At 43.3% G+C, this 27,431-nt stretch overlaps 1 protein-coding gene across 1 annotated transcript; it reads left to right on the top strand.

The window, feature by feature from the left end:
- The first annotated feature begins 2,124 nt into the window (after positions 1 to 2,124).
- On the top strand, positions 2,125 to 6,744 carry LOC125535924 (tau-cadinol synthase-like). Its single transcript, XM_048698993.1, has 7 exons — positions 2,125 to 2,761; positions 3,743 to 3,998; positions 4,301 to 4,673; positions 4,851 to 5,069; positions 5,176 to 5,311; positions 5,793 to 6,041; positions 6,136 to 6,744. The coding sequence occupies exons 1-7, from the start codon at positions 2,645 to 2,647 to the stop codon at positions 6,427 to 6,429; spliced, it is 1,644 nt and encodes a 547-aa protein (XP_048554950.1). The 5' UTR covers positions 2,125 to 2,644; the 3' UTR covers positions 6,430 to 6,744.
- The last annotated feature ends 20,687 nt before the right edge of the window (positions 6,745 to 27,431 follow it).

Raw genomic sequence — 27,431 nt, 5'->3', positions numbered from 1 at the left:
GCCATGATCGTATTTGGCACGGTTTTCACTAGAAGTCGCCCCCCTCCCTCCTTGACCTTGCCGCTGACTGGAACCGTACGGAGCCTTGCCGTGAAGATGAAAGCCATCGACGACACACCAGCAGGAGCCTCCAGCCGCCCCTCACCAGTCCCTCCTCGCGCCACCGTCTGGCAAATGCCGCACCGAGATGGACCTAGGCGGGGCACCAGATCCGCAGCCACCATTGCCACCAATCTGCACGCATAGCAGCCCACCTCGATGAATGGAGCGCCGCCACCGCCACCATCCATCTCCAGGTCGACCACTCTGCCGGCCATGGAGCCTCGATCGTCGCCATGCAGTAGGGGTGCCGCCCTAACTGCCGCCTCCGGCATCCCCCCATGAAGCGTCTCATCCACCTCACGCGAGATCCCGCCGCGACCACCCACCCAGGAGCCTTTGGCGCCGGGCCCGCTGCCACCGCATCCCTTGCTGGTAGAAGCAACGGCCGAGGAAGGATCGAAGGCGGGATGGTGGCTAGGGTTTGGGGGCCCCTGGCATTGCCGAGAGGAGGCGACGCGAAGGGGTCCGAATATTCCTAAGTAATGAACATTCTAAAACCTCCTGCTATGATTACCGAAAAAGGCTTTCGAACAGTACCAAGGTTCCAACCATACAAACACGCACTCACCCAAGGCCACCGCACCCAGTCCGACACAGAGTCACACACGATACCCAGGTTCAGCTGTGGGCACAGCACAACAAGCCCAACACCGAGGCCACACAAACACAACACAACAAGGCGACGGCAACGAGGTGTAGATGATCTAATCCGGCTCCGGCGGTGGTGGGGGAAGCGGAGGAGCCATCCGGAGCGTCATCGAGAGAAGCTGGGTGATGAAGGAGGTGATGGCGTCTCTCTTCCGAGGACGGCTAAGCGGCCGTCAAAGTTGCAAGTAACCAGACCATTTGAGCAAAACGTCAGTAGCACGATGAAGAGGAATACGCTGAATCACAAGCTTAACCTCCTGCTATGATTAGAAAAACAAAGAAAGGCAAATCAATGGGCCCGACATGGCGTCGACCAGAATGATCGAGCACGGCGGAGCCCAATAGTCCTGCATGCACGCTATCTTCAAGGGGGGAAAGGTCCTCCATGTCGGCATCGGCATCGTCTTCGCCTTCGCGGCCGAGCGCGCCTTCATAATTTGCGGCGGCGTAAGGTGTTTTCGCCGATACGCTGACCGGAACACAGCGCGCGCGGCTGCTATATCGCATTAATGACAAGCTAAGCCATATCTCTGTGTACAAGTTGACATTGTTAGAAGAGGAGGAGCCAGTTCGTACGCAGCCAGAGAAGGTTTCTGTTCTTGCTTCATTATTAATTTATTATCCACCAGGTCGGTCAGCTTCAGCTATAGCCGTCAAGCTTAGCGGCAGCCGGACGTCGTCGATCGGTCGGCACGGCACGCCGACGACGAGAGCGCGGCTGCCATCCATGCATGCATGCATGAATGGGCCGGATTACTACTACTACTTTTCGCGCTTTCAGAACCAGCTCGATCGCGCGGTCCAGCAAAATCAACTGGTCATGACGGACGCGGATATCATATGCGCGTCGCCGTCTCGCGAAGTAGACTGCGGCCTGCAGCCGGCGGAAGTTTACCGGGACTTTGACGGCCGGCGGAAATAAAGGAGTTAAATGCAATGTTGGGGCCCTAATTTCGCGAGAGCTGACCGTGATGGGGAAAGAAGTGACCGGACTTGCAGCTCTCAAGTAACATCAGACGGAGCTCGTGGTTTCGGCAAGGTCGTGTTCGTCGGAATCATGTCAAACGTATTGACAATTCAGCTCCTTCATCCAAATGAAGACGCGGATTAAATTGGATCAGAGGTGTGGTTCTGGCTGACCAGGGCCGTAGTCAGCATGTGCCCAGGCCCCGGGGGTATACTCCTGTAGCCGAGTCAGGATGTGCCCAAGCCCCAGGCCAGTACTGTAGCTGAGTAGGATCTGCTCATGCCTCAGGCCAGCCCTGTAGCTGCAGCGACCACTGTTTTTTTTTTGCCAGAAAATTTCAACCTATTTGTCTTCAATCATGGCAATACAACAAACACCAAAATTGATAATTATTACATCCAGATATATAGACTACAAACACTGAAGTGAGTGTGTTGTTGTTTGCTACAACCAATGAAGAGGTTTGCTCGTTGTGCCCAGGCCACACCCGAGAAGACTTATCTGGTGCACCGGGGCAATTGGTGCTACCGGTGCACCGATCCAGTTACACATTTAACATAACATTATCGATGTTGGCATATACTTCCTCCGTTTCTAAACATAAGACCTTTTAGAGATTCCACTATGGACTACATACGAAGCAAAATAAGTAAATCTACACTCTTAAATATGTCTATATACATCCAGATGTAGTTCATAGTGAAATTTCTAAAAGGCCTTGTATTTAGGAACAAAGGGAGTATATCACATTGGCTGACTATTCTTGACACGGAGAACATTAAATGGCGCCTGCTCCGTTCAAAGACGCACTTTCCTGGATGAGTGCTCCCGCGCAGCCATGCTGTGTATATATAAGGCCGTCATCCCTTCCAGGTTTTCTCAAAGCCACACCACCACTACACCAATTACCAGACTACACATTTTCACATGGCGTCCCATGATGCTACCGACACCGCCACCACCGCCGTTCCAGAGGTGGCGCCTGTGTTTCTTCCCACGGTGTGGGGCGACTTCTTCATCAACTACAGTCCAGAACCGTTTCAGGCATGCTCCATCTTGTTACAGCAGTAACAACAGCATCTGGGAGCAGTACATGTTTTCAGTCTCTGCATGTTTTTCATTTAGTTTTATGTGCCGAATCCCAGTTGTTTCATGGTCCGACCTAAAGTAATTACCTGGTCTGGAGCCCTTGTTGAGATATGCCTGGATTCTGTTTGTTGGCTTTCAGCTTTGTTGGTTCGCCTAGCTGCACACAGAAACTGAGATTAGTACAATACCATTTTCATACAACTAGCCACGCCTGATTGGTATCTTCCTATTAGTTTTGTTTCCAAACACTTGAAAAACACAGAACTGTTATTAAGTGATTTCATAAATAGTAAAATAATTTGGGAACTACCCTCTACGTGTACACTCTGTAGAGGAGTCAAGCGTAATACGATCAAAAGGAAATGCGGTCGATGTCAAAACTCAAACAGTTCCCAGAGGGGGACAAGGGTTGAAAGAGCGAGCTACGATCTTTCATAGAAGAAAGAAAATAAGAGCGACTGATGCTTTCTTACTTCATCTTAATATAGGGATGATTTATGTAGCTTCCAATGAATAGGAAACAAGATGACCCATGACATTCGATAAACCAATAAATCTTCAAGATTGCATTCAATCACATTTGGAATGTATGGAAAAAAAAACATATTCAGCACAAATAGTCTTTAATGACACCTCTTCTGCATATTTTGATGTTAGAAGTAACTTGGAACTATCATCTCATGTTTTTCTTTTCTTGTTTCCCTTAGCAGTTTCTATTTATATCTAAACATGGCATGGTCTGTTTTGCCTGTTTGCAGAATAGCTAAACGATTATGTAAATACAATAGTAACAGCTAATGGTTGCAACTTTAACCAAGAACAATCTTGCCTTCTAGCGCTATTATTTTCTTCTCTTGTCACATGGTTAAATAAATGTCACCATGGACATGGTTTCATTTAACACTGCATAACATATATTTTGGTAATGCCATGTAGATGTCAGAGGAAAGGATGACAGAGAGGTCCAATCAACTGAAGGAGAGAATAATTGGGTTATTTTCCTGCAGTACCATAGTTGAGCAACTGAACCTTGTAGACACACTCCAACACCTGAGTGTAGATCATCATTTTCATGAACAAATTGACTCCACATTGAGAAGCACTCATGCTGGTGAATTCAATAGCTCCAGCCTTCATGATGTCGCCCTTCGGTTCCGCATACTGCGGCAGCAAGGCCTTTGGGTGTCTCCAGGTATATGCTAATAACCAAACCTCCTCCTGAAATATTGTATTGTCTGTATAAGTTTCTTGTTTTATGTAAGTAGCCGCTGTTAAACTTCGAGTTTTTTGGTTCATTATATGAGAAGTATACAGAAACATTATAAGTTTACAGTTCACATCATGTCACGTAATTAAAAACAACTTTGTCTGGAATACTGATGTGTTGCTTGCTTCAAAAAAGTAGTACAAAACATATGCAGGCAATGAAGAAGAAAGAATCACCAATGCTGGCCATATATGCTCATAAGATGTATCATGTATCTCTTCTTGCAGATGTATTCAGCAAGTTTAAAGACGAAGATGGGGCCTTCCATGTTAACATAACTAACGACCCAAGGGGCCTGTTAAGTTTATACAATGCAGCATACCTTTTTATCCATGGGGAGACAGAGCTTGAAGAAAGCATCTCGTTTGCGAGGCAACACCTCGAATCGATGGAAGGTAAGCTTGAGTACCCATTGGCAGAGCAAGTCAGGCGGGCCCTTCACTTACCACTGCCAAGGACCTTGAAGAGAGTCGAGGCGCTGCATTATATGTCAGAGTACAAACAAGAGCCGATGCACAACTCCTCCATTCTGGAGTTCGCCAAACTGGACTTTAACCTTCTGCAGCGTCTCCACTTGAAGGAGCTCAAGGCTCTCTCTAGGTAACATATACATCTGGCATTAAAGAATAGATAAAAGTCGAGTTCTTGATATTAGGATGCTATAATGCTTTTGCATTTTCCCGGAACAAAAGACAACTTTCAGTCATACTTCTCATAAAATGAACCTAGCTGCAATATTTTGTTTTTACAGAACACTAACAAAAAGCTCACTTTCAGATGGTGGAAAAATCTGTACCAAGAAGTGGGACTAAACTACTCGCGGGATCGCGTGGTTGAGTGCTACTTCTGGGCGTATACGGCATACTATGAGAAAGAGTATACATGCGCAAGGATGATTCTCGCCAAGATAATCGCAATAATAATAATGACAGACGACACCTATGATGTCCGTGCTACTTTGGTGGAGTGTAGACAGCTCAATGAAGCTATACAAAGGTTGGAGTTGGCATGATGCTAGCTGCTTGATCTTCTTAATTTCAGAATAATAAAACATGATTCATAAAATTGCATTCAGTGGAATAACTAACTAGTCTGTATGCAGATGGGAGGAGAGTGCTACTTCTCTTCTACCAGAGTACTTGCAGAAGTTCTACCTCATGCTGATGAGCACCTTCAAGGAGTTTGAGAACGAATTGAAACCAGATGAGAAGTGCCGGGTCTCTTTTAGCACAAAAGCGGTACATCACTCTCATCTCACAACCAAAAGATGACTATTTTCCTTACTTTCTATATTTATTTTCGGTTTTCTTTCTGTAACGCTCTCAGTCACAAATTTTACCCTTTTATCATAACACCTACCGCACTTGGGACTTCAATTCTTTGTAGTGTTAAATTTATATAAAAAAACTATCTCTATGAGTTGATGACTTTTGACATCAGAAGATCTGCAGATTACAGAACTTTATGCTACATTTGCAGCATGCTCTGCACAAATATGTAATATTGTGTAGGTCTAGAAATCATATGAGACAAAAGTTTTACTAGAAGTTCAGTACTGATTTATGTACTCCCAGCCCAAGTGGATAGCAAATCCGATTCTATATCATGAAAAATGCATGTATATTTCAAAGATTAATTGTCTACATTCATATCCACGACACCGACATATCCGATTCTTTCATCAGAAGTACTAATATGTTTTCGTTTTCTCACTTCTAGTTTCAAATATTATCAAGCAACTATCTCCAAGAAGCCGAATGGTTTCATCAAAATCACAAGCCAAGATTTAATGATCAAGTGAAAGTATCAAGTGTGTGCTCAGGCGGACCATGGGTATGTGTTGGGTTGCTAGTTGGCATGGGCGATACTGCAACCAAGGAGGCACTGGAATGGGCCCTCGGTTGCACTGATGCTGTAAGGGCTTGTGCAGAGGTGACACGTTTCATGAATGATCTTGCTTCATTTAAGGTACAAATTACATCTCCAAGATTACCACCTCTCTATTGTTTATCCTTTGATCACGATGACACCCCTGATTAAGCATGCATTTGTTTGTTCGCAGCGTGGAAAGAACAAAAATGATGTGGCCAGCTCTGTGGAATGTTACATCAGTGAGCACGGCGTGGCAAGTGAGGTTGCCATTGCCAAGATAGGTTCTCTGATCGAAGATGCATGGAAGACTACGAACCAAGCACGCTTTGAGCTCCCTAAGCTTCTGCTTCCGGCGGTGCAGCGAGTCGCAAATATAACGATCAGCATGCCGTTCATGTATGATGACAAGACAGATGCTTTTACGTTCAGCAACCGTCTTGAGGGGACGATTAAGCGACTGTTTGTCAATCCTATTGAGTTCTAGACATGAGGATGTGGTATATGAGTGTCCATGAAATCATCCACCGACAGAAGCACCAGCGCCCCCGTGCTAATGAAAGATGTATCAGGACACTTCCAATCTGCTGCACCTTGGCTTGATCATTATCTTTGTGAAATTTTACTATGAATGCAATAAGACTTGCATTATTTTGCTAGTACTTTAAATGCAACAAAAAGTAGTTTTAGTTTTCTTATCAGGCTTACTGTCATTATTTGGCGTGTATTTGGATTGTAATCATCAGTCGACTGATTTTCATTTCAGTCTAAGTCGATTTTTCTGTCCAATGAGGCGATGACACATCTTTTCATTTGTTTTTGAGTGTGGTCCATTGCAAAAATCAACTGATTTCAATGGCAGTCTCAGTTGAATTTGGGTTGCTGGACCACTCACCCCCCCCCCCCCCCCCCCCCCCAGGCTAATGGGCCGGGTTTTACTGAGAAAAATCCCCCCACCCAATACGTAAAAACGCTCAGCAGATGAAAATTTCTATGGTGGCTGGACATTTCTGGAGAAAAAGATGTATAGGTTCAGAATTGCTAATAAGGTGCATATTGGCACTAAAATCAACTACTGGGACTATACTAGAAATCAGCAAAATAAGGCTTCAAGTTTGTCTGAACACAAAACAAACATTATTTTCAGCTGCTGTATACAGAACTAGATAGGACAACACTGACTGTGACCCTCAAAAAACAACACTGACTGCTGCTTGGAAAATAATCGACGATAAAAATCAAGGAAACAATGATTGACTGAGCATTGCCTATCTGGCTCTACACATGGTTCACATGGTCCTACAAAAAAAAAAAAAAGAAGACTCAACCGTGTGAGCTACAGTTTCAGAGCCAAGAAAAAGATGAGCAGTTTTAGTATCGAAGAAAAAGAGACAGACTGAATAGGTGGAAAAGAAAATTGCAGTTTCAGACTAAGGCCTAACTAACAGAAATTGTATAGGTCTGTTTTGTCTGAATATTCCTAAGTAATGAACATTCTAAAACCCCCACTATGATTAAAAAAGGCATTTCTGAAAAAAAACCACATGCATAAACACTGATTTTATTTAATAGTGAGCACTGAAAAAGAGAAAAGAGAAAGGGCCAAAACCTGCCGAATGCCACAAAGGAAGCAGCCCCCCCCCCCACACACACACGTCGTGCAACGCCTCTTCGCCACAAAAACCTTGGACTAACTGAAATACTGGGAAAAAATGCTAAATACTGAAAACTTGTACTGAAAAACTGAAGAACATAAATCAAACCTCATCTGGTTTGTGGTGGGAGATAAGCAATGGAGATATAGGCAGTGTGAGAAACGGAATACTGAGTAATGATAACTAAAGGTCTCAAGAACAACTGGTGAGTGAATAAACTGATGAAATAATAATACACAAATGAATAATAAACTGATGAACTGGAGTATTGAGGAGCTAAGGAACTGAATGAAAAAGAAGAAAATGAGAAGACTAATAACTAAAACAGAAAGAGAGGCTAAAAAGTAAGGGACTAAAAAACTAAGAGAGTAGGGAAGTTCTAAATTTCTAATGTTTAAAGAAAGGAAATTGAAGAGAGGATGAAGACTGAACAACAAAAAAAGAGAGACTGAGGGCTGAGGTATTTAAGAGAAAAATGACCAAACAATGAAGAAAGAAAAAGTGAAGATTGAAAAAAGAGAAACTGATAGTGATGAAAGAGAGTGTGAACACTGAAAACATGAATAAGAAATTGAGGTACTAGGAACAGAGAGACTTACGAAAAAGGAACTGAGGTACTAGGAACTGACAGGGTTAAGAAAAAATTGAGGTACTAGGAAACTGAGGGACTGAAGAAAAAAAAAAGAGGAAAACTAACTGAAAGACAAACTGAATAAATAACCGAAATGAACCATGCATGCATAAGCAGCATGATCACTAAAGCACCAAAAGTAATAGGACTCAAACTGCCCTCCAAAATAATGTAAGCCATTAAATATGAGCTGCACCTATCAATCCGATTATGATCATGCCCCTTCAAAGGAATATATGATTGAACTTTGACTTGCAACTAATAAACATGAAGTGGTTTTGACCTCAGTCGAGCTATTAGAGGGTAATAACGAAAATTATCTTTGCAGGGGAGTGAGGGCAACCAACTTGTTACTGATAGTCTGATCGATGTACACTTAGATTATCAATCTTCTGATCCTGCTGAGCAGTATGGTTGGCTTGAGAGGGCAATGTTCATGCAAGAAACACACTACCATACCATAGTGTGAGGGATTGGCCTTGAGAGTTACAGCTTGCAATGCTTGATTCAAATCTGGTTCAGCTGAAATATCCTTCCACAAACACGTTTCCTCTGCCACTACATCCACATTGAAACTTGGGTAGCATGGTCTCCTTTCGGTCTTGTGATTGGTGCAAATAGATTGAGTTATTTGCCAACAAACATCATCTTCTGCATACAAGAACAAAATGTCATTCATATCTCTGAAGCCAACTGAGAAAAAAGAGTGAAATAAGCACGTTGGCGTAGAAAAGAGCTTTGCTTCTCAACAGCTGAACAATGGCAGCTGATCTCAGAAACTGCAGTATGATTACTATCTGCAGCACATATCATGCATTAAGAGAAGAGAAATTGAAAGCAACTTCTCACGAATACCAAAAAAACATGGCAAACTTTCTGAATCAAACTGCAAGTTGAGACATCAGACTTAGAACTATTTCTTACCCTTCTCTGGTAAAAGTTCAGGCAGTGCACCGACACATCCAGCAGCCAATGAGAACAATAAACGATGCAGCCACAATAACTATGGTCTATGGCATAGTACGGTTTAGTGAATTTAGAGTTCATCTTCACTAAATTTCGCCAGAAAAGGCACACCAGACATTGCTCAAAATTAACAATTTCTCACCAAGCAAATGCTCTGCGAGTAGAACATCCATACTGACATACTGTCGTCCCCAAAATTATTCTACATAAGATCTCACCGCAGAAGAAAAAACCTCTACAGCAAAACTAGATCTGAAAGCCTAGCTGAAGAGAAGTACAAACCATGGTGCTGAAATCAAAAACAACAAACAGCCTGCCGGGCGATCCACTAGTTGAGCCAAAATCCACACAACCAAGTTGAGGTGTGGGGGAGGTGTGGAGATGGGGGGAGGTGTGGCGCACGTCTACTGTCTCGCCGGCGGCGAATGCTGCTTTCTCGCCATGGTTGGCCCCACCATTTCCTAATTCCTACCTCCCTCTCCGCCCCCTCCTTCCTTCACCGAACAACGAAAACGAAAACGCACTGACACGCGGCTGAACGAGACGCGCCCCCATTGCCCCGCCACCGAAACCGGGTCTCTCTTTTTTTTTTTTTGCAAAGAAAACCCGATAACCCCACCCCTGAAGAACTGCCTGCGCACACAGGGCCCGGAAAAGACTGATAGGCCAGACACACACGCACTAATTTTCCCGACGGCCACAAAATTTGACTGACCATGAAAATGGAAACCAGTCGACTGAAATTAGTACAGCTTCTGTCTCGGTCACCGGCCGGACAAAAAAACCAGACCGAGACGCATCCCTCATTTCGGCAACGGACGTTCAAGCTGACTAACACTTTTCAAAGCCTGACCAAATCTGATACAGATTCGGGAAAGGTCCGGACACGTCTGTCACGTCGGCCCTGCCTACGGTGGCCATCCTGGCCCCACATATATCGCATATTTGAACGAACCCTAGTTCAAAGTCAACACACTCCGCGACTAGGAGAGCCTGTTGCGCGATGCGGAGCCACACGACGTGGAGGAGATCGCCCACTGTATGGCGCTACGGCGGGCGCGACTGGACACACGTGGCGGTGAGCACGTGACAAACGAGAGCAAGCCGCTCGCCGTGAGAGAGCAGTGATGCCTTCCAGGCAGCCAGTTTTTTCATCGATCTGTCAACGAGCGGCAAGAGCATTGAACCGTGGAGCTTGCGGATATAAAGTAGTAGTCCAAGGCAAGAGCGAATCTAGCGAGGGTGCTGTGGGTGCCATGGCACCCTATACAAAATTGTAAAGTATATAGTTTCTTTGTACTTAACAATAAATAGCTATGAAATTGATGCTATTTTAAGACTATTTGTTGATATTATGGCGATGTTTAGTGTAAACTCTGAACCGTTACACCCCCAAAGCTGAGATTCTAGGTCCGCCCCTGTTCCAAGGTAGGGGATGTGGAAGGTGGTCACCGCGCAGGAGAGCATGGCGTTGATGGTGTCGACCACCTTGGGAGCGCACTAGATGGGGGTTCCCGAGCACTTGAGGAAGTGAAGGCTCCCAGTGACGAGGCGAATACGGGTTGTGTTGAGGAGGGCTCACTCAGTTGTAGTACTGATCTTCGCGTGGCCATGGAGTCAGGTCCCCACGACACGGCGATGTGTCACATCGGCGAGGAGGAGTTACTCCTCAATGAGGTGGAGAAGTTGTTCGGCCTCCGAGCCACATGAGGACTGTGGATTGAAGCTGCTACGTCAACCCGAGCTGATTTGGAGTGGATCCTATTGTGCGACTACGTCATAGTTGCATTCTGCTCCATAGCTGCTGTCGTGGAATTGTCACGGCAGATGTCCTAGCTGAAAGACTTAGTCGCAGGGCCATCGCAGCTAGGTTAGCTGGGACAAAGGACACAGAGAGTTTATACTGGTTCGTCCCCTTATGATGAAGGTAAAGACCTACTCCAGTTTGGGACTGTATTGCTAGGGCTTCGATTACCAGTGAGTGAATACGCTTGACCTAGTTCTCGATCTGTTCTATCTTGTCCTAAACCGCCGCCGGGTCGTCCCTTTATATACACAGGTTAACGCCTGACGGTTCACAGAGTCCTGGCCGGCTCATACATAACGTGTCCGGCTCGGTGACTAACTACGCATACCTTACAACATAAGTCATACATACATGGCGGTTCATCATCTCGGGCCTCAAGTCTCTTCTGGGCCTTGGACCGTCAATGGGCTCATATGACCCGCCATCTTCATTGGTAAACCGCCAGTGATATGACCCGGCCCCTTCTGGGCGGTTTGATACGTCTCCAACGTATCTATAATTTTTTATTGATCCATACTATTATATTATCCGTTTTGAATGTTAATGGGCTTTATTTTACACTTTTATATTATTTTTGGGACTAACCTATTAACCGGAGGCCCAGCCCAAATTGCTAACTTTTTGCCTATTTCAGTGTTTCACGGAAAAGGAGTATCAAACGAAGTCCAAACGGAATGAAACCTTCGGGAACGTGATTTTCTCAACAAACATGATCCAGAAGACTTGGAGTGGGCGTCAAGAAACAATCGAGAAGGCCACGAGGCAGGGGGCGCGCCTACCCCCCTGGGCGCGCCCTCCACCCTCGTGGGCCCCTCATTGCTCCACCGACCTACTTCTTCCTCCTATATAAGTCCACGTACCCCGCAAACATCCAGGAGCACCACAAAAACCTAATTCCACCGCCGCAACCTTCTGTACTCGAGAGATCCCATCTTGGGGCCTTTTCCAGAGCTCCGCCGGAGGGGGCATTGATCACGGAGGGCCTCTACATCAACTCCATGGCCTCTCTGATGATGTGTGAGTAGTTTACTTCAGACCTTCAGGTCCATAGCTAGTAGCTAGATGTCTTCTTCTCTCTCTTTGGATCTCAATACAAAGTTCTCCTTGATTCTCTTGGAGATCTATTCGATGTAATCTTTTTTTGCGGTGTGTTTGTCGAGATCCGATGAATTATGGGTTTATGATCCAGATTATCTATGAACAATATTTGATTCTTCTCTGAATTCTTTTATGTATGATTGGTTTATATTTGCAAGTCTCTTCGAATTATCAGTTTGGTTTGGCCTACTAGATTGATCTTTCTTGCAATGGGAGAAGTGCTTAGCTTTGGGTTCAATCTTGCGGTGCTCGACCCTAGTGACAGTAGGGGAAACGACACGTATTGTATTGTTGCCATCGAGAATAAAAAGATTGGGTTTATATGATATTGCATGAGTTTATCCCTCTACATCATGTCATCTTACTTAAGGCGTTTCTCTGTTCTTATGAACTTAATACTCTAGATGCATGCTAGATAGCGGTCGATGTGTGGAGTAATAGTAGTAGATGCAGAATCGTTTCGGTCTACTTGTCGCATGCGTGATGCCTATATACATGATCATGCCTAGATATTCTCATAATTATTCGCTTTTCTATCAATTGCTCGACAGTAATTTGTTTACCCACCGTAATACTTATGCTATCTTGAGAGAAGCCACTAGTGAAACCTATGGCCCCCGGGTCTATTTTCCATCATACAAGTTTCCAATCTATTTTATTTTGCAATCTTTACTTTCAATCTATATCATAAAAATACCAAAAATATTTATCTTATTATTATTATCTCTATCAGATCTCACTCTTGCAAGTGGCCGTGAAGGGATTGACAACCCCTTTATCGCGTTGGTTGCGAGGTTCTTATTTGTTTGTGTAGGTACGAGGTGACTCGCGCGTGGTATCCTACTGGATTGATACCTTAGTTCTCAAAAACCAAGGGAAATACTTACGCTGCTTTACTGCATCACCATTTCCTCTTCAAGAGAAAACCAACGCGGTGCTCAAGAGGTAGCACGGTTCATACCCAATAGTCATATCTCCAACATTAGGCCCTAGGTTGATTTGAACTTGTTCATGTCAATCTTCCCGACCTGTCAAAATCTTGTATCACTTATCTGATAAACCTTGCTGCAACCCGCCATGACGCCAGCTCATAGAATTTTCTTAAACCGCCATGACGTCACTTCGCATTAACTTCGCACGTGGCCCAGAGCATCTTAACTAATCTTTATCTTAATAAACGTCCCGAGAATCGAGGCGCCCATATAGCCATATGATGATTTCGGCCTCCTCGATTCCCGCGCATGCCTTGTATCCACCACCTTATAAATAGGGGCGGGGAGTCTTTATCATTTCCCCCTCGCTTCCTCCTTCGTCTTCCGCTCGCATCTCATCTGCCGCTCGAGCTCCGCCGCCGCGACCTCCGAGGCTGCACCAACTCAGGCCGCCACATCGACCTGATCAGACCCAAAAAACTCCGACGCGCCGCCGGCGCTCCATCGCGTCTGTAAGCACCCTTTTATCCAAGCCTTAGATATGTGCTAGGGTTCAACCCGTTCATCGATGTTCTTGCTGAAGGAAATATGCCCTAGAGGCAATAATAAAGTTGTTATTTATATTTCCTTATATCATGATAAATGTTTATTATTCATGCTAGAATTGTGTTAACCAGAAACTTAGTACATGTGTGAATACATAGTCAAATAGAGTGTCCCTAGTATGCCTCTACTTGACTAGCTCGTTAATCAAAGATGGTTAAGTTTCCTAGCCATGGACATGTGTTGTCATTAGATGAACGGGGTCACATCATTAGAGAATGATGTGATGGACTAGACCCATCCGTTAGCTTAGCACTATGATCGTTTAGTTTATTGCTATTGCTTTCTTCATGACTTATACATGTTCCTATGACTATGAGATTATGCAACTCCCGAATACCAGAGGAACACCTTGTGTGCTATCAAACGTCACAACGTAACTGGGTGATTGTAAAGATGCTCTACAGGTGTCTCTGATGGTATTTTTTGAGTTGACATAGATCGATATTAGGATTTGTCACTCCGTGTATCGGAGAGGTATCTCTGGGCCCTGTCGGTAATGCACGTCACTATAAGCCTTGCAAGCAATGTGACTAATGAGTTAGTTGCGGGATGATGCATTACGGAACAAGTAAAGAGACTTGCCAATAACGAGATTGAACTAGGTATGATGATACTGACGATCGAATCTCGGGCAAGTAACATACTGATGACAAAGGGAATAACATATGTTGTTATGCGGTTTGACCGATAAAGATCTTCGTAGAATATGTAGGAACCAATATGAGCATCTAGGTTCCGCTATTGGTTATTGACCGGAGATGTGTCTCAGTCATGTCTACATAGTTCTCGAACCCGTAGGGTCCGCACGCTTAACGTTCGATGACGATATGTATTATGAGTTATGTGATTTGATGTACCAAAGGTTGTTCAGAGTCCTAGATGAGATCACGGACATGACGAGGAGTCTCGAAATAGTCAATACATAAAGATTCATATATTGGAAGGTTACATTCGGACACCGGAATGGTTCAGGTCATTTCGGATAAGTTTCGGAGTACTGGGGGCTACCGAAACCCCCTCCGGGAAGTTATTGGCCTTATGGGCCTAATGGTGGAAGAGAGGAGGCAGGAAAAGAGGTGGCGCCCGCACCCCCTAGCCCAAACCAAATTGGACTAGGGCTAGGGGGGCCGGCCCCCCTTTCCTTCTCTTCTTCCTCTCCGTCCTTCTTCTCCTACTTGGACTAGGAAAGGGGGAAACCTACTCTTACTAGGAGTAGGAATCCTCCCCTTGGGCGCGCCCCTGGAGGCCGGCCCTCCTCCTTCCCTCCTTTTATATGCGGGAGGGGGGCACCCCATAGACACAAAAAGTTGATCTTTAGCCGTGTGCGGTGCCCCCCTCCACAGTTTTCCACCTCGGTCATATTGTCGTAGTGCTTAGGCGAAGCCCTGCGTCGGTAACTTCATCATCACCGTCAACACACCATCGTGTTGACGCAACTCACCCTCAGCCTCAACTGGATCAAGAGTATGAGGGACGTCACCGAGCTGAATGTGTGCAGATCGCGGAGGTGTTGTGCGTTCGGTACTTGATCAGTTGGATCACGAAGATGTTCGACTACATCAACTGTGTTACTAAACACTTCCGCTTTCGGTCTACGAGGGTACGTAGACACACTCTCCCCTCTCGTTGCTATGCATCTCCTAGATAGATCTTGCGTGATCACAGGATTTTTTTGAAATACTGCGTTCCCTAACAGTGGCATCAAAGCCAGTTCTATGCGTAGATGTTATATGCACGAGCAGAACACAAAGAGTTGTGGGCGATAATAGTCATACTACTTACCAGCATGTCATACTTTGATTCGACGGTATTGTTGGATGAAGCGGCCCAGACCGACATTACATGACCATGTTCATGAGACTGGTTCTACCGACGTGCTTCGCACACAGGTGGCTAGTGGGTGTCTGTTTCTCCAGCTTTAGTTGAGTCGAGTGTGACTACACCCGGTCCTTGTTGAAGGTTAAAACAACACACTTGACGAAAAATCGTTGTGGTTTTGATGCGTAGGTAAGAACGATTCTTGCTAGAAGCCCGTAGCAACCACGTAAAACTTGCAACAACAAAGTAGAGGACGTCTAACTTGTTTTTGCAGGGCATGTTGTGATGTGATATGGTCAAGACGTGATTATATAAATTGTTGTATGAGATGATCATGTTTTGTAACAGTTATCGGCAACTGGCAGGAGCCATATGGTTGTCGCTTTATTGTATGAAATGCAATCGCCATGTAATTGCTTTACTTTATCACTAAGCGGTAGCGATAGTCGTAGAAGCAATAGTTGGCAAGACGACAACGATGCTACAATGGAGATCAAGGTGTCAAGCCGGTGACGACGGTGATCATGACGGTGCTTTGGACATGGAGATCAAAGGCACAAGATGATGATGGCCATATCATATCACTTATATTGTTTGCATGTGATGTTTATCCTTCATGCATCTTATTTTTCTTAGTACGGCGGTAGCATTATAAGATGATCTCTCACTAAATTTCAAGGTACAAGTGTTCTCCCTGAGTATGCACCGTTGCTACAGTTCGTCGTGCCGAGACACCACGTGATGATCGGGTGTGATAAGCTCTACGTTCACATACAATGTGTGCAAGCCAGTTTTGCACACGTAGAATACTCGGGTTAAACTTGACGAGCCTAGCATATGCAGATATGGCCTCGGAACACTAAGACCAAAAGGTCGAGCATGAATCATATAGTAGGTATGATCAACATAGTGATGTTCACCATTGAAAACTACTCCATCTCACATGATGATCGGACATGGTTTAGTTGATATGGATCACGTGATCACTTAGATGATTAGAGGGATGTCTATCTAAGTGGGAGTTCTTAAGTAATATGATTAATTAAACTTTAATTTATCATGAACTTAGTACCTAATAGTATTTTGCATGTCTATGTTGTTGTAGATAAATGGCTCGTGCTACTGTTCCTTTGAATTTTAATGCGTTCCTAGAGAAATCTACATTGAAAGATGATGGTAGCAACTACATGGACTGGGTCCGTAACTTGAGGATTATCCTCATTGTTGCACAGAAGAATTACGTCCTGGAAGCACCGCTAGGTGCTAGGCCTGTTGAAGATGCTACTTATGATGTTAAGAACGTCTGGTAGAGCTATGACACCCCAAGACCAGCGCTCCAGATGCCTTCCATTTTTTGCGTGTCAGCTCTGTTATTTATTTGTTTGTTGCATTCATCATCGCGTCATTCGCATTGCATCGGCACTTTGTTGCCGTCATTTTTCAAAAACTTGCATTCGATCGTCGTTGTCGTTTCTCCCTTTGCCTTCATCACCTTCCCTCGAACCGCCTTGCCTTCGTTGACCATTCCAGACCAATCGGGTTTTCGCTTCCCTCTTGACCATGACCGCCTAACACCCTTTGCGTGCGTGTCTGAAACTTCCCGGACCCAACCCGGGCAGTCATGACCGTTTTGATAACCCACAAGTATAGGGGATCGCAACAGTTTTCGAGGGTAGAGTATTCAACCAAAATTTATTGATTCGACACAAGGGGAGCCAAAGAATATTCTCAAGTATTAGCAGCTGAGTTGTCAATTCAACCACACCTGGAAACTTAATATCTGCAGCAAAGTATTTAGTAGCAAAGTAATATGATAGTAGTGGTAACGGTGGTAAAAGGTAACAGTAGCAAAAGTAATATTTTTGGTGTTTTGTAGTGATGATAACAATAGCAACGGAAAAGTAAATAAGCGAAGAACAATATATGGAAAGCTCGTAGGCAATGGATCGGTGATGGAGAATTATGCCGGATGCGTCATCATGTAACAGTCATAACCTAGGGTGACACAGAACTAGCTCCATTCATCAATGTAATGTAGGCATGTATTCCGAATATAGTCATACGTGCTTATGGAAAAGAACTTGCATGACATCTTTTGTCCTACCCTCTCCGTGGCAGCGGGGTCCTATTGGAAACTAAGGGATATTAAGGCCTCCTTTTAATAGAGTACCGGACAAAGCATTAACACATAGTGAATACATGAACTCCTGAAATTACGGTCATCACCGGGAGTGGTCCCGATTATTGTCACTTCGGGGTTGCCGGATAATAACACATAGTAGGTGACTATAGACAACTTAAGGATATAGTAGTAATGATTTTTTTTCCTCATGAGTGAATAGGGTGGCTATATCATTCAATTTAGTAAGATGTGCCACAACAGTTTCAGATTCATAGCCATAAGAAAGATCAGATTCAACCAAAGTAATTAACTCAGGATCGATAGAGAAATCATAATCCTTATCAAAAATACAGATATATGAAGTAGCAAAAGCAGGGTCATATTTCATTCTAGCATTCAAAGACTTTCCTTTCAGCTTAGCTGGCAGTTTCTTAAGATCATATCTATCTTTGCAAGCAAAAAGGTCTCTAGCAGTTTCTTCATCCATAACATAAACCTCAGGCACATCAGGCAATTCATATCTAGGGGAGAATCTTCATCATCACTTTCATCGATATTATCTGTTTCAATAATTTCATTCTCTCTAACCCTAGCAAGTTGTTCATAAAAAAATCACCTAATGGCACGATATTACCAAGCACAGAAGTAGTTTCATCATAAGCATCATGCATAGCAGAAGTGGCATCATCAATAACATGCGACATATCAGAATCAATAACAGGTGTAGGTGTCGCAAGTTTACTCATAACAGAAGGTGAATCAAGTGCAGAGCTAGATGACAGTTCCGTACCTCCCCTCGTAGTTGAGGGAAAAATCTTGGTTCTTTCATCTTTGAAGTTCCTCATTGATCAACAGATATAAATCCCAAGTGACTCAAAGAATAGAGCTATGCTCCCCGGCAACAGCGCCAGAAAATAGCCTTGATAACCCACAAGTATAGGGGATCGCAACAGTTTTCGAGGGTAGAGTATTCAACCCAAATTTATTGATTCGACACAAGGGGAGCCAAAGAATATTCTCAAGTATTAGCAGCTGAGTTGTCAATTCAACCACACCTGGAAACTTAATATCTACAGCAAAGTATTTAGTAGCAAAGTAATATGATAGTAGTGGTAACGGTGGTAAAAGGTAACAGTAGCAAAAGTAATATTTTTGGTGTTCTGTAGTGATGATAACAATAGCAACGGAAAAGTAAATAAGCGAAGAACAATATATGGAAAGCTCGTAGGCAATGGATCGGTGATAGAGAATTATGCCGGATGCGATCGATCATGTAACAATCATAACCTAGGGTGACACAGAACTAGCTCCAGTTCATCAATGTAATGTAGGCATGTATTCCGAATATAGTCATACGTGCTTATGGAAAAGAACTTGCGTGACATCTTTTGTCCTACCCTCCCGTGGCAGCGGGCTCCTATTGGAAACTAAGGGATATTAAGGCCTCCTTTTAACAGAGTACCGGACCAAAGCATTAACACATAGTGAATACATGAACTCCTCAAACTACGGTCATCACCGGGAGTGGTCCCGATTATTGCCACTTCGGGGTTGCCGGATCATAACACATAGTAGGTGACTATAGAATTGCAAGATAGGATCAAGAACTCTCATATATTGATGAAAACATAATAGGTTCAGATCTGAAATCATGGCACTCGGGCCCTAGTGACAAGCATTAAGCATAGCAAAGTCATAGCAACATCAATCTCAGAACATAGTGGATACTAGGGATCAAACCCTAACAAAACTAACTCAATTACATGATAAATCTCATCCAACCCATCACCGTCCAGTAAGCCTACGGTGGAATTACTCACGCACGGCGGTGAGCATCATGAAATTGGTGATGGAGGATGGTTGATGATGACGATGGCGATGGATTCCCCTCTTCGGAGCCCCGAACGGACTCCAGATCAGCCCTCCCGAGAGAGTTTAGGGCTTGGCGGCGGCTCCGTATCGTAAAACGCGATGAATCCTTCTTCCTGGTTTTTCTCTCCCCGAAAGTGAATATATGGAGTCAAGGTTGAGGTCGGTGGAGCGTCAGGGGGCTCACGAGGCAGGGGGCGCGCCCAGGGGGGTAGGGCGCGCCCCCACCCTCGTGGACAGGTGGAGGCCCCCCTGACGTGGATCTTCCTTCTAGTATTTATTATGTATTCGAAAACAATTCTCCGTTGATTTTCAGGTCATTCCGAGAACTTTTATTTCTGCACAAAAATAACACCATGGCAATTCTGCTGAAAACAGCGTCAGTCCGGGTTAGTTCCATTCAAATCATGCAAGTTAGAGTCCAAAACAAGGGCAAAAGTGTTTGGAAAAGTAGATACGACGGAGACGTATCAACCGTTGGATTCGGATCATCCCCAAACATCCCTAGATCATCATCGGTTTCTCGTTGGACTCTCCTAACATATTTATCTCAGACCGTCCGATTACGATCGAAGGGACCGTATGATCCTAAGCCTAGTTCCCTACCTATATAATCATACAGAACCCTAATTTCTAGGAACCTGTCCCATCCATCCTCCTGCCCGCCGCCACCTACCTACCTTCTCTCTCTCTCTCTCTCTCTCTATATATATATATATATATATATCTCGGGATCCATCCCCTCCTCGATTTCACACACCAGCCAATCCCTCCCTCCATCGATCTCTGAGCGCCCCTGCAGCCTCCCGCGTCTGATCAAGGGAGAGCAGCACCCTCCTGAGCCCTCCATGCCCCACCCCGCGCCATGGGCCTGCGCCACTGCCAGACCCCAACCCTGTGCCCGACGCTTGATACGTCTCCAACGTATCTACTTTTCCAAACACTTTTTCCCTTGTTTTGGACTCTAACTTGCATGATTTGAACGGAACTAACCCGGACTGACGTTGTTTTCAGCATAACTACCATGGTGTTATTTTTGTGCAGAAATAAAAGTTCTTGGAATGACATGAAAATCCATGGAGACACGTTTTGGAACTAATGAAAAATATTGGCGAAAGAATCAGCATCAGGGGGCCCACACCCTATCCATGAGGGTGCAGGGCGCACCCCCTGTCTCGTGGGCCCCCTGGGACTCCACCGACCTCAACCCCAACTCCATATATTCACTTTTGGGAGGGAAAAAAATCAGAGAGAAGGATTCATCGCGTTTTACGATACGGAGCCGCCGTCAAGCCCTAATCTTCCTTGGGAGGGCTGGTCTGGAGTCTGTTCGGGGCTCCGGAGAGGGGAATCTGTCGCCATTGTCATCATCAACCATCCTCCATCACTAATTTCATGATGCTCACCGCCGTGCGTGAGTAATCTCATCGTAGGCTTCCTGGATAGTGATGGGTTGGATGAGATTTACCATGTAATCGAGTTAGTTTTGTTAGGGTTTGATCCCTAGTATCCATTATGTTCTAAGATTGATGTTGCTATGACTTTCCTATGCTTAATGCTTGTCACTAGGGCTCGAGTGCCATGATTTCAGATCTGAACTTATTATGTTTTCATGAATATATGTGAGTTCTTGATCCTATCTTGCAAGTCAATAGTCACCTACTATGTGTTACGACCCGGCAACCCCGAAGTGACAATAATCGGGACCACTCCCGGTGATGACCGTAGTTTGAGGAGTTCATGTATTCACTAAGTGTTAATGCTTTGGGCGGGTAGGACAAAAGATGTCATGCAAGTTATTTTCCATAAGCACGTATGACTATATTCGGAATACATGCCTACTTTACATTGATGAACTGGAGCTAGTTCTGTGTCACCCTATGTTATAACTGTTGCATGAGGAATCGCATCCGACATAATTATCCATCATTGATCCATTGCCTATGAGCTTTTCACATATTGATCTTTTCTTAGTTACTTTTCCATTGCCACTGTTACGATTGCTACAAAAACTACTACTATTACTTTTTCCACTGTTACCGTTACTTCCATACTACTTTGCTACTAAATATTTTGATACAGATATTAAGTCTTTCAGGTGTGGTTGAATTGACAACTCAACTGCTAATACTTGAGAATATTCTTTGGCTCCCCTTGTGTCGAATCAATAAATTTGGGTTGAATACTCTACCCTCGAAAACTGTTGCGATCCCCTATACTTGTGGGTTATCAAGGCTATTTTCTGGCGCTGTTGCCGGGGAGCATAGCTCTATTCTTTGAGTCACTTGGGATTTATATCTGTTGATCAATGAGGAACTTCAAAGATGAAAGAACCAAGATTTTTCCCTCAACTACGAGGGGAGGTACGGAACTGTCATCTAGCTCTGCACTTGATTCACCTTCTGTTATGAGTAAACTTGCGACACCTACACCTGTTATTGATTCTGATATGTCGCATGTTATTGATGATGCCACTTCTGCTATGCATGATGCTTATGATGAAACTACTTCTGTGCTTGGTAATATCGTGCCATTAGGTGATTTTTTTATGAACAACTTGCTAGGGTTAGAGAGAATGAAATTATTGAAACAGATAATATCGATGAAAGTGATGATGAAGATTCTCCCCTAGATATGAATTGCCTGATGTGCCTGAGGTTTATGTTATGGATGAAGAAACTGCTAGAGACCTTTTTGCTTGCAAAGATAGATATGATCTTAAGAAACTGCCAGCTAAGCTGAAAGGAAAGTCTTTGAATGCTAGAATGAAATATGACCCTGCTTTTGCTACTTCATATATCTGTATTTTTGATAAGGATTATGATTTCTCTATCGATCCTGAGTTAATTACTTTGGTTGAATCTGATCTTTCTTATGGCTATGAATCTGAAACTGTTGTGGCACATCTTACTAAATTGAATGATATAGCCACCCTATTCACTCATGAGGAAAAAAAATCATTACTACTATATCCTTAAGTTATTTTCGTTCTCATTAAAGGGTGATGCTAAAACATGGTTTAATTCTCTTGCTCCTGGTTGTGTGCGTAGTCCCTAGGATATGATTTATTACTTCTGTGCTAAATATTTACCCGCTCATAAGAAACAAGCTGCCTTAAGGGAAATATATAATTTTGTGCAAATTGAAGAAGAGAGTCTCCCACAAGCTTGGGGGAGGCTTCTCCAGTTACTTAATGCTTTGCCTGATCATCCTCTCAAGAAAAATGAAATACTTGATATCTTTTATAATGGACTAACCGATGCTTCCAGAGACCACCTGGATAGTTGTGCTGGTAGTGTTTTCAGGGAAAGAACTGTTGAGAAAGATGAATTGCTATTGAATAATATATCGAGTAATGATAATGATTGGACACTTCCTGAACCAACTCCTAAGCCAACTCCGAAGAAAAGGGGTATTCTATTTCTCAGTCCTGAAGATATGCAAGAGGCAAAGAAATCTATGAAAGAAAATGGTATTAAAGCTGAAGATGTTAAGAATTTACCACCTATTGAAGAAATACATGGTCTTAATAACCCGACACAGGCAGTAAAGGTAAATTCTCTCTATAGATTTGATGAAGGTGATATTCCTCGTAATAAGTCTGCTAGCCAATGCTTGGATGAGTTTGATAATTTTATTGTTAAACAAGAAAACTTCAATGCTTATGTTGGTAGACAATTGAAACGTAATGCTTATATGGTTGAACACTTGAGTGATTATATGTTAGAGTTAAAGGTGTCCTTAAACTTATTAGTAAACATGCTTCTATGGTTACCACTTAGGTAGAACAAGTGCTTAAAGCACAAGATGATTTGCTCAGTGAATTAAATAATAAGAAAAATGATAATGATGTTAGAGTTATGACTAGAGGGGGTAAAATGACTCAGGAACCTTTGTATCCTGAGGGCCACCCTAAGAGAGTTGAGCAAGATTTTTAGAGAACTAATGTTGATGCACCTAGTCCTTCTAAGAAGAAGAAAAAGAAAAATGATAGGACTTTGCATGCTTCTAGTGAACCTGTTGTTGAGACACCTGAGAATCCCAATGATATTTCTATTTTTGATGCGAAAATAGAATCTGGTAATGAACATGAACCTAGTGATAATGATGATGTTCATGTTGATGCTCAACCTAGCAATAATAATGATGTAGAGATTGAACCTGCTGTTGATCTTGATAACCCACAATCAAAGAATCAATGTTATGATAAGAGAGACTTCGTTGCTAGGAAGCACGGTAAAGAAAGAGAACCATCAGTTCAGAAACCCATGCTTTTTCCTCATAAACCATCCAAGAAAAAGGATGATGAGGATTTTGAATGCTTTGCTGAAATGATTAGACCTATCTTTTTGCATATGCGTTTGACTAATATGCTTAAAATGAATCCTTATGCTAAGTATATGAAAGATATTGTTACAAATAAAAGAAAGATACTGGAAGCTGAAATTTCCACCATGCTTGCCAATAATACTTTTAAAGGTGGAATACCAAAGAAACTAGGAGATCCAGGAGTACCAACAATACCATGCTCCATTAAAAGAAACTATACCATGCTCCACTAAAAGAAACCCTAGAACTCATTGAGTGTTAATCACATGGTGATGTGAACTAGATTGTTGACTCTAGTAAACTCTTGGGTGTTAATCACATGGCAATGTGAACTAGATTATTGACTCTAGTAAACTCTTTGGGTGTTAGTCACATGGCGATGTGAACTATGAGTGTTAATCACATGGCGATGTGAACTAGATTATTGACTCTAGTGCAAGTGGGAGACTATTGGGAATATGCCCTAGAGGCAATAATCAAATGGTTATTATTATATTTCCTTGTTCATGATAATTGTCTATTGTTCATGCTATAATTGTATTAACCGGAAACCGTAATACATGTGTGAATACATAGACCACAACATGTCCCTAGTAAGCCTCTAGTTGACTAGCTCGTTGATCAATAGATGGTTGTGGTTTCCTGACCATGGACATTGGATGTCGTTGATAATGGGATCACATCATTAGGAGAATGATGTGATGGACAAGACCCAATCCTAAGCATAGCACTAGATCGTGTAGTTTGTTTGCTAGAGCTTTTCTAATGTCAGGTATCATTTTCTTAGACCATGAGATTGTGCAACTCCCGGATACCGTAGCAGTGCTTTGGGTGTATCAAACGTCACAACGTAACTGGGTGACTATAAAGGTGCACTACAGGTATCTCCGAAAGTGTCTGTTGGGTTGGCACGAATCGAGACTGGGATTTGTCACTCCGTGTGACGGACAGGTATCTCCGGGCCCACTCGATAATGCATCATCATAATGAGCTCAATGTGACTAAGGAGTTAGTCATGGGATCATGTGTTACGGAACGAGTAAAGAGACTTGCCGGTAACGAGATTGAACAAGGTATAGGGATACCGATGATCGAGTCTCGGGGAAGTAACATACCGATGGACCAAGGGAATTGTATATGGGATTGATTGAATCCCCGACATCATGGTTCATCCGATGAGATCATCATGGAACATGTGGGAGCCAATATGGGTATGCTACCTCTTGAGCACTGCGTTGGTTTTTCCCCGAAGAGGAAGGGATGATGCAGTAGAGTAGCGTAAGTATTTCCCTCGATTTTTGAGAACCAAGGTATCAATCCAGTAGGAGGCTACACGCGAGTCCCTCGTACCTGCACAAAACAAATAAATCCTCGCAACCAACGCGATAAGGGGTTGTCAATCCCTACACGGCCACTTACGAGAGTGAGATCTGATAGATATGATAAGATAATATTTTTGGTATTTTTATGATAAATATGCAAAGTAAAATAAAAGCAAAGTAAATAGCAAAGTATTGGAAGATTAATATGATGAAGATAGACTCGGGGGCCTTAGGTTTCACTAGTGGCTTCTCTCAAGAGCATAAGTATTCTATGGTGGGTGAACGAATTACTGTTGAGCAATTGACAGAATTGAGCATAGTTATGATAATATCTAGGTATGATCATGTATATAGGCATCACGTCCGAGACAAGTAGACCGACTCCTGCCTGCATCTACTACTATTACTCCACTCATCGACCGCTATCCAGCATGCATCTAGAGTATTAAGTTAATGAAAACAGAGTAACGCCTTAAGCAAGATGACATGATGTAGAGGGATAAACTCATGCAATATGATGAAAAACCCATCTTGTTATCCTCGATGGCAACAATACAATACGTGCCTTGCTGCCCCTACTGTCACTGGGAAAGGACACCGCAAGATTGAACCCAAAGCTAAGAACTTCTCCCATTGCAAGAAAGATCAATCTAGTAGGCCAAACCAAACTGATAATTCAAAGAGACTTGAAAAGATAACCAATCATACATAAAAGAATTCATAGAAGATTCAAATATTGTTCATAGATAGACTTGATCATAAACCCACAATTCATCGGTCTCAACAAACACACCGCAAAAAGAAGATTACATCGAATAGTTCTCCACAAGAGAGGGGGAGAACATTGTATTGAGATCCAAAAAGAGAGAAGAAGCCATCTAGCTAATAACTATGGACCCATAGGTCTGAGGTGAACTACTCACACTTCATCGGAGGGGCTATGGTGATGATGTAGAAGCCCTCCGTGATTGATGCCCCCTCCGGCGGAGATCCAGAACAGGCCCCAAGATGTGATCTCGTGGATACAGAAAGTTGCGGCGGTGGAATTAGGGTTTTGGCTCCGTCTCTGATCGTTTGGGGGTACGTAGGTATATATAGGAGGAAGAAGTACGTCGGTGGAGCAACAGGGGGCCCACGAGGGTGGAGGGCACGCCTAGGGGGGGGGTAGGCACGCCCCCTACCTCGTGGCCTCCTCTTTTGTGTCTTGAGTAAGGTCCAAGTCTCCTGGGTCTTGTTCGTTGAGAAAATCACGTTCCCGAAAGTTTCATTCCGTTTGGGCTCCGTTTGATATTCCTTTTCTTCGAAACCCTAAAATAGGCAAAAAAACAACAATTCTGGGCTGGGCCTCCGGTTAATAGGTTAGTCCCAAAAATAATATAAAAGTGGATAATAAAGCCCAATAATTTCCAAAACAGTAGATAATAGAGCATGGAGCAATCAAAAATTATAAATACGTTGGAGACGTATCAAGCATCCCCAAGCTTAATTCCTGCTCGTCCTCGAGTAGGTAAATGATAAAAACAAATTTTTTGATGCGGAGTGCTACTTGGAATAATTTTAATGTAATTATTCTTAATTGTGGTATGAATATTTAGGTCTGAAAGATTCAAGATAAAAGTTCATATTGACATAAAAATAATAATACTTCAAGCATACTGACAAAGCAATTATGTCTTCTCAAAATAACATGGCCAAAGAAAGTTATCCCTACAAAATCATATAGTCTGGCTATGCTCTATCTTCACCACACAAAGTATTTAAATCATGCACAACCCCGATGACAAGCCAAGCAATTGTTTCATACTTTTGACATTCTCAAAACTTTTTCAATCTTCACGCAATACATGAGCGCGAGCCATGGATATAGCACTATAGGTGGAATAGAATGGTGGTTGTGGAGAAGACAAAAAGGGGGAAGATAGTCTCACATCAACTAGGCGTATCAACGGGCTATGGAGATGCTCATCAATAGATATCAATGTGAGTGAGTAGGGATTGCCATGCAACGGATGCACTAGAGCTATAAGTATATGAAAGCTCAACAAAAGAAATTAAGTGGGTGTGCATCCAACTTGCTTGCTCACGAAGACCTAGGGCAATTTGACGAAGCCCATCATTGGAATATACAAGCCAAGTTCTATAATGAAAAATTCCCACTAGTATATGAAAGTGACGAAATAGGAGACTCTCTACTATGAATATCATGGTGCTACTTTGAAGCACAAGTGTGGTAAAAGGATAGTAGCATTGTCCCTTCTCTCTTTTTCTCTCTTTTTTTATTTGAGCCTTTTCTCTTTTTATGGCCTCTTTTCTCTCTTTTTTTTATCTTTCGTC

This window comes from Triticum urartu, chromosome 2, assembly GCF_003073215.2.
Source record: "Triticum urartu cultivar G1812 chromosome 2, Tu2.1, whole genome shotgun sequence".
Classification (NCBI taxonomy): Eukaryota; Viridiplantae; Streptophyta; class Magnoliopsida; order Poales; family Poaceae; genus Triticum; species Triticum urartu.
Note: the sequence above shows the minus strand (reverse complement) of the source record. Positions and strands in the feature narration are given on the sequence as shown.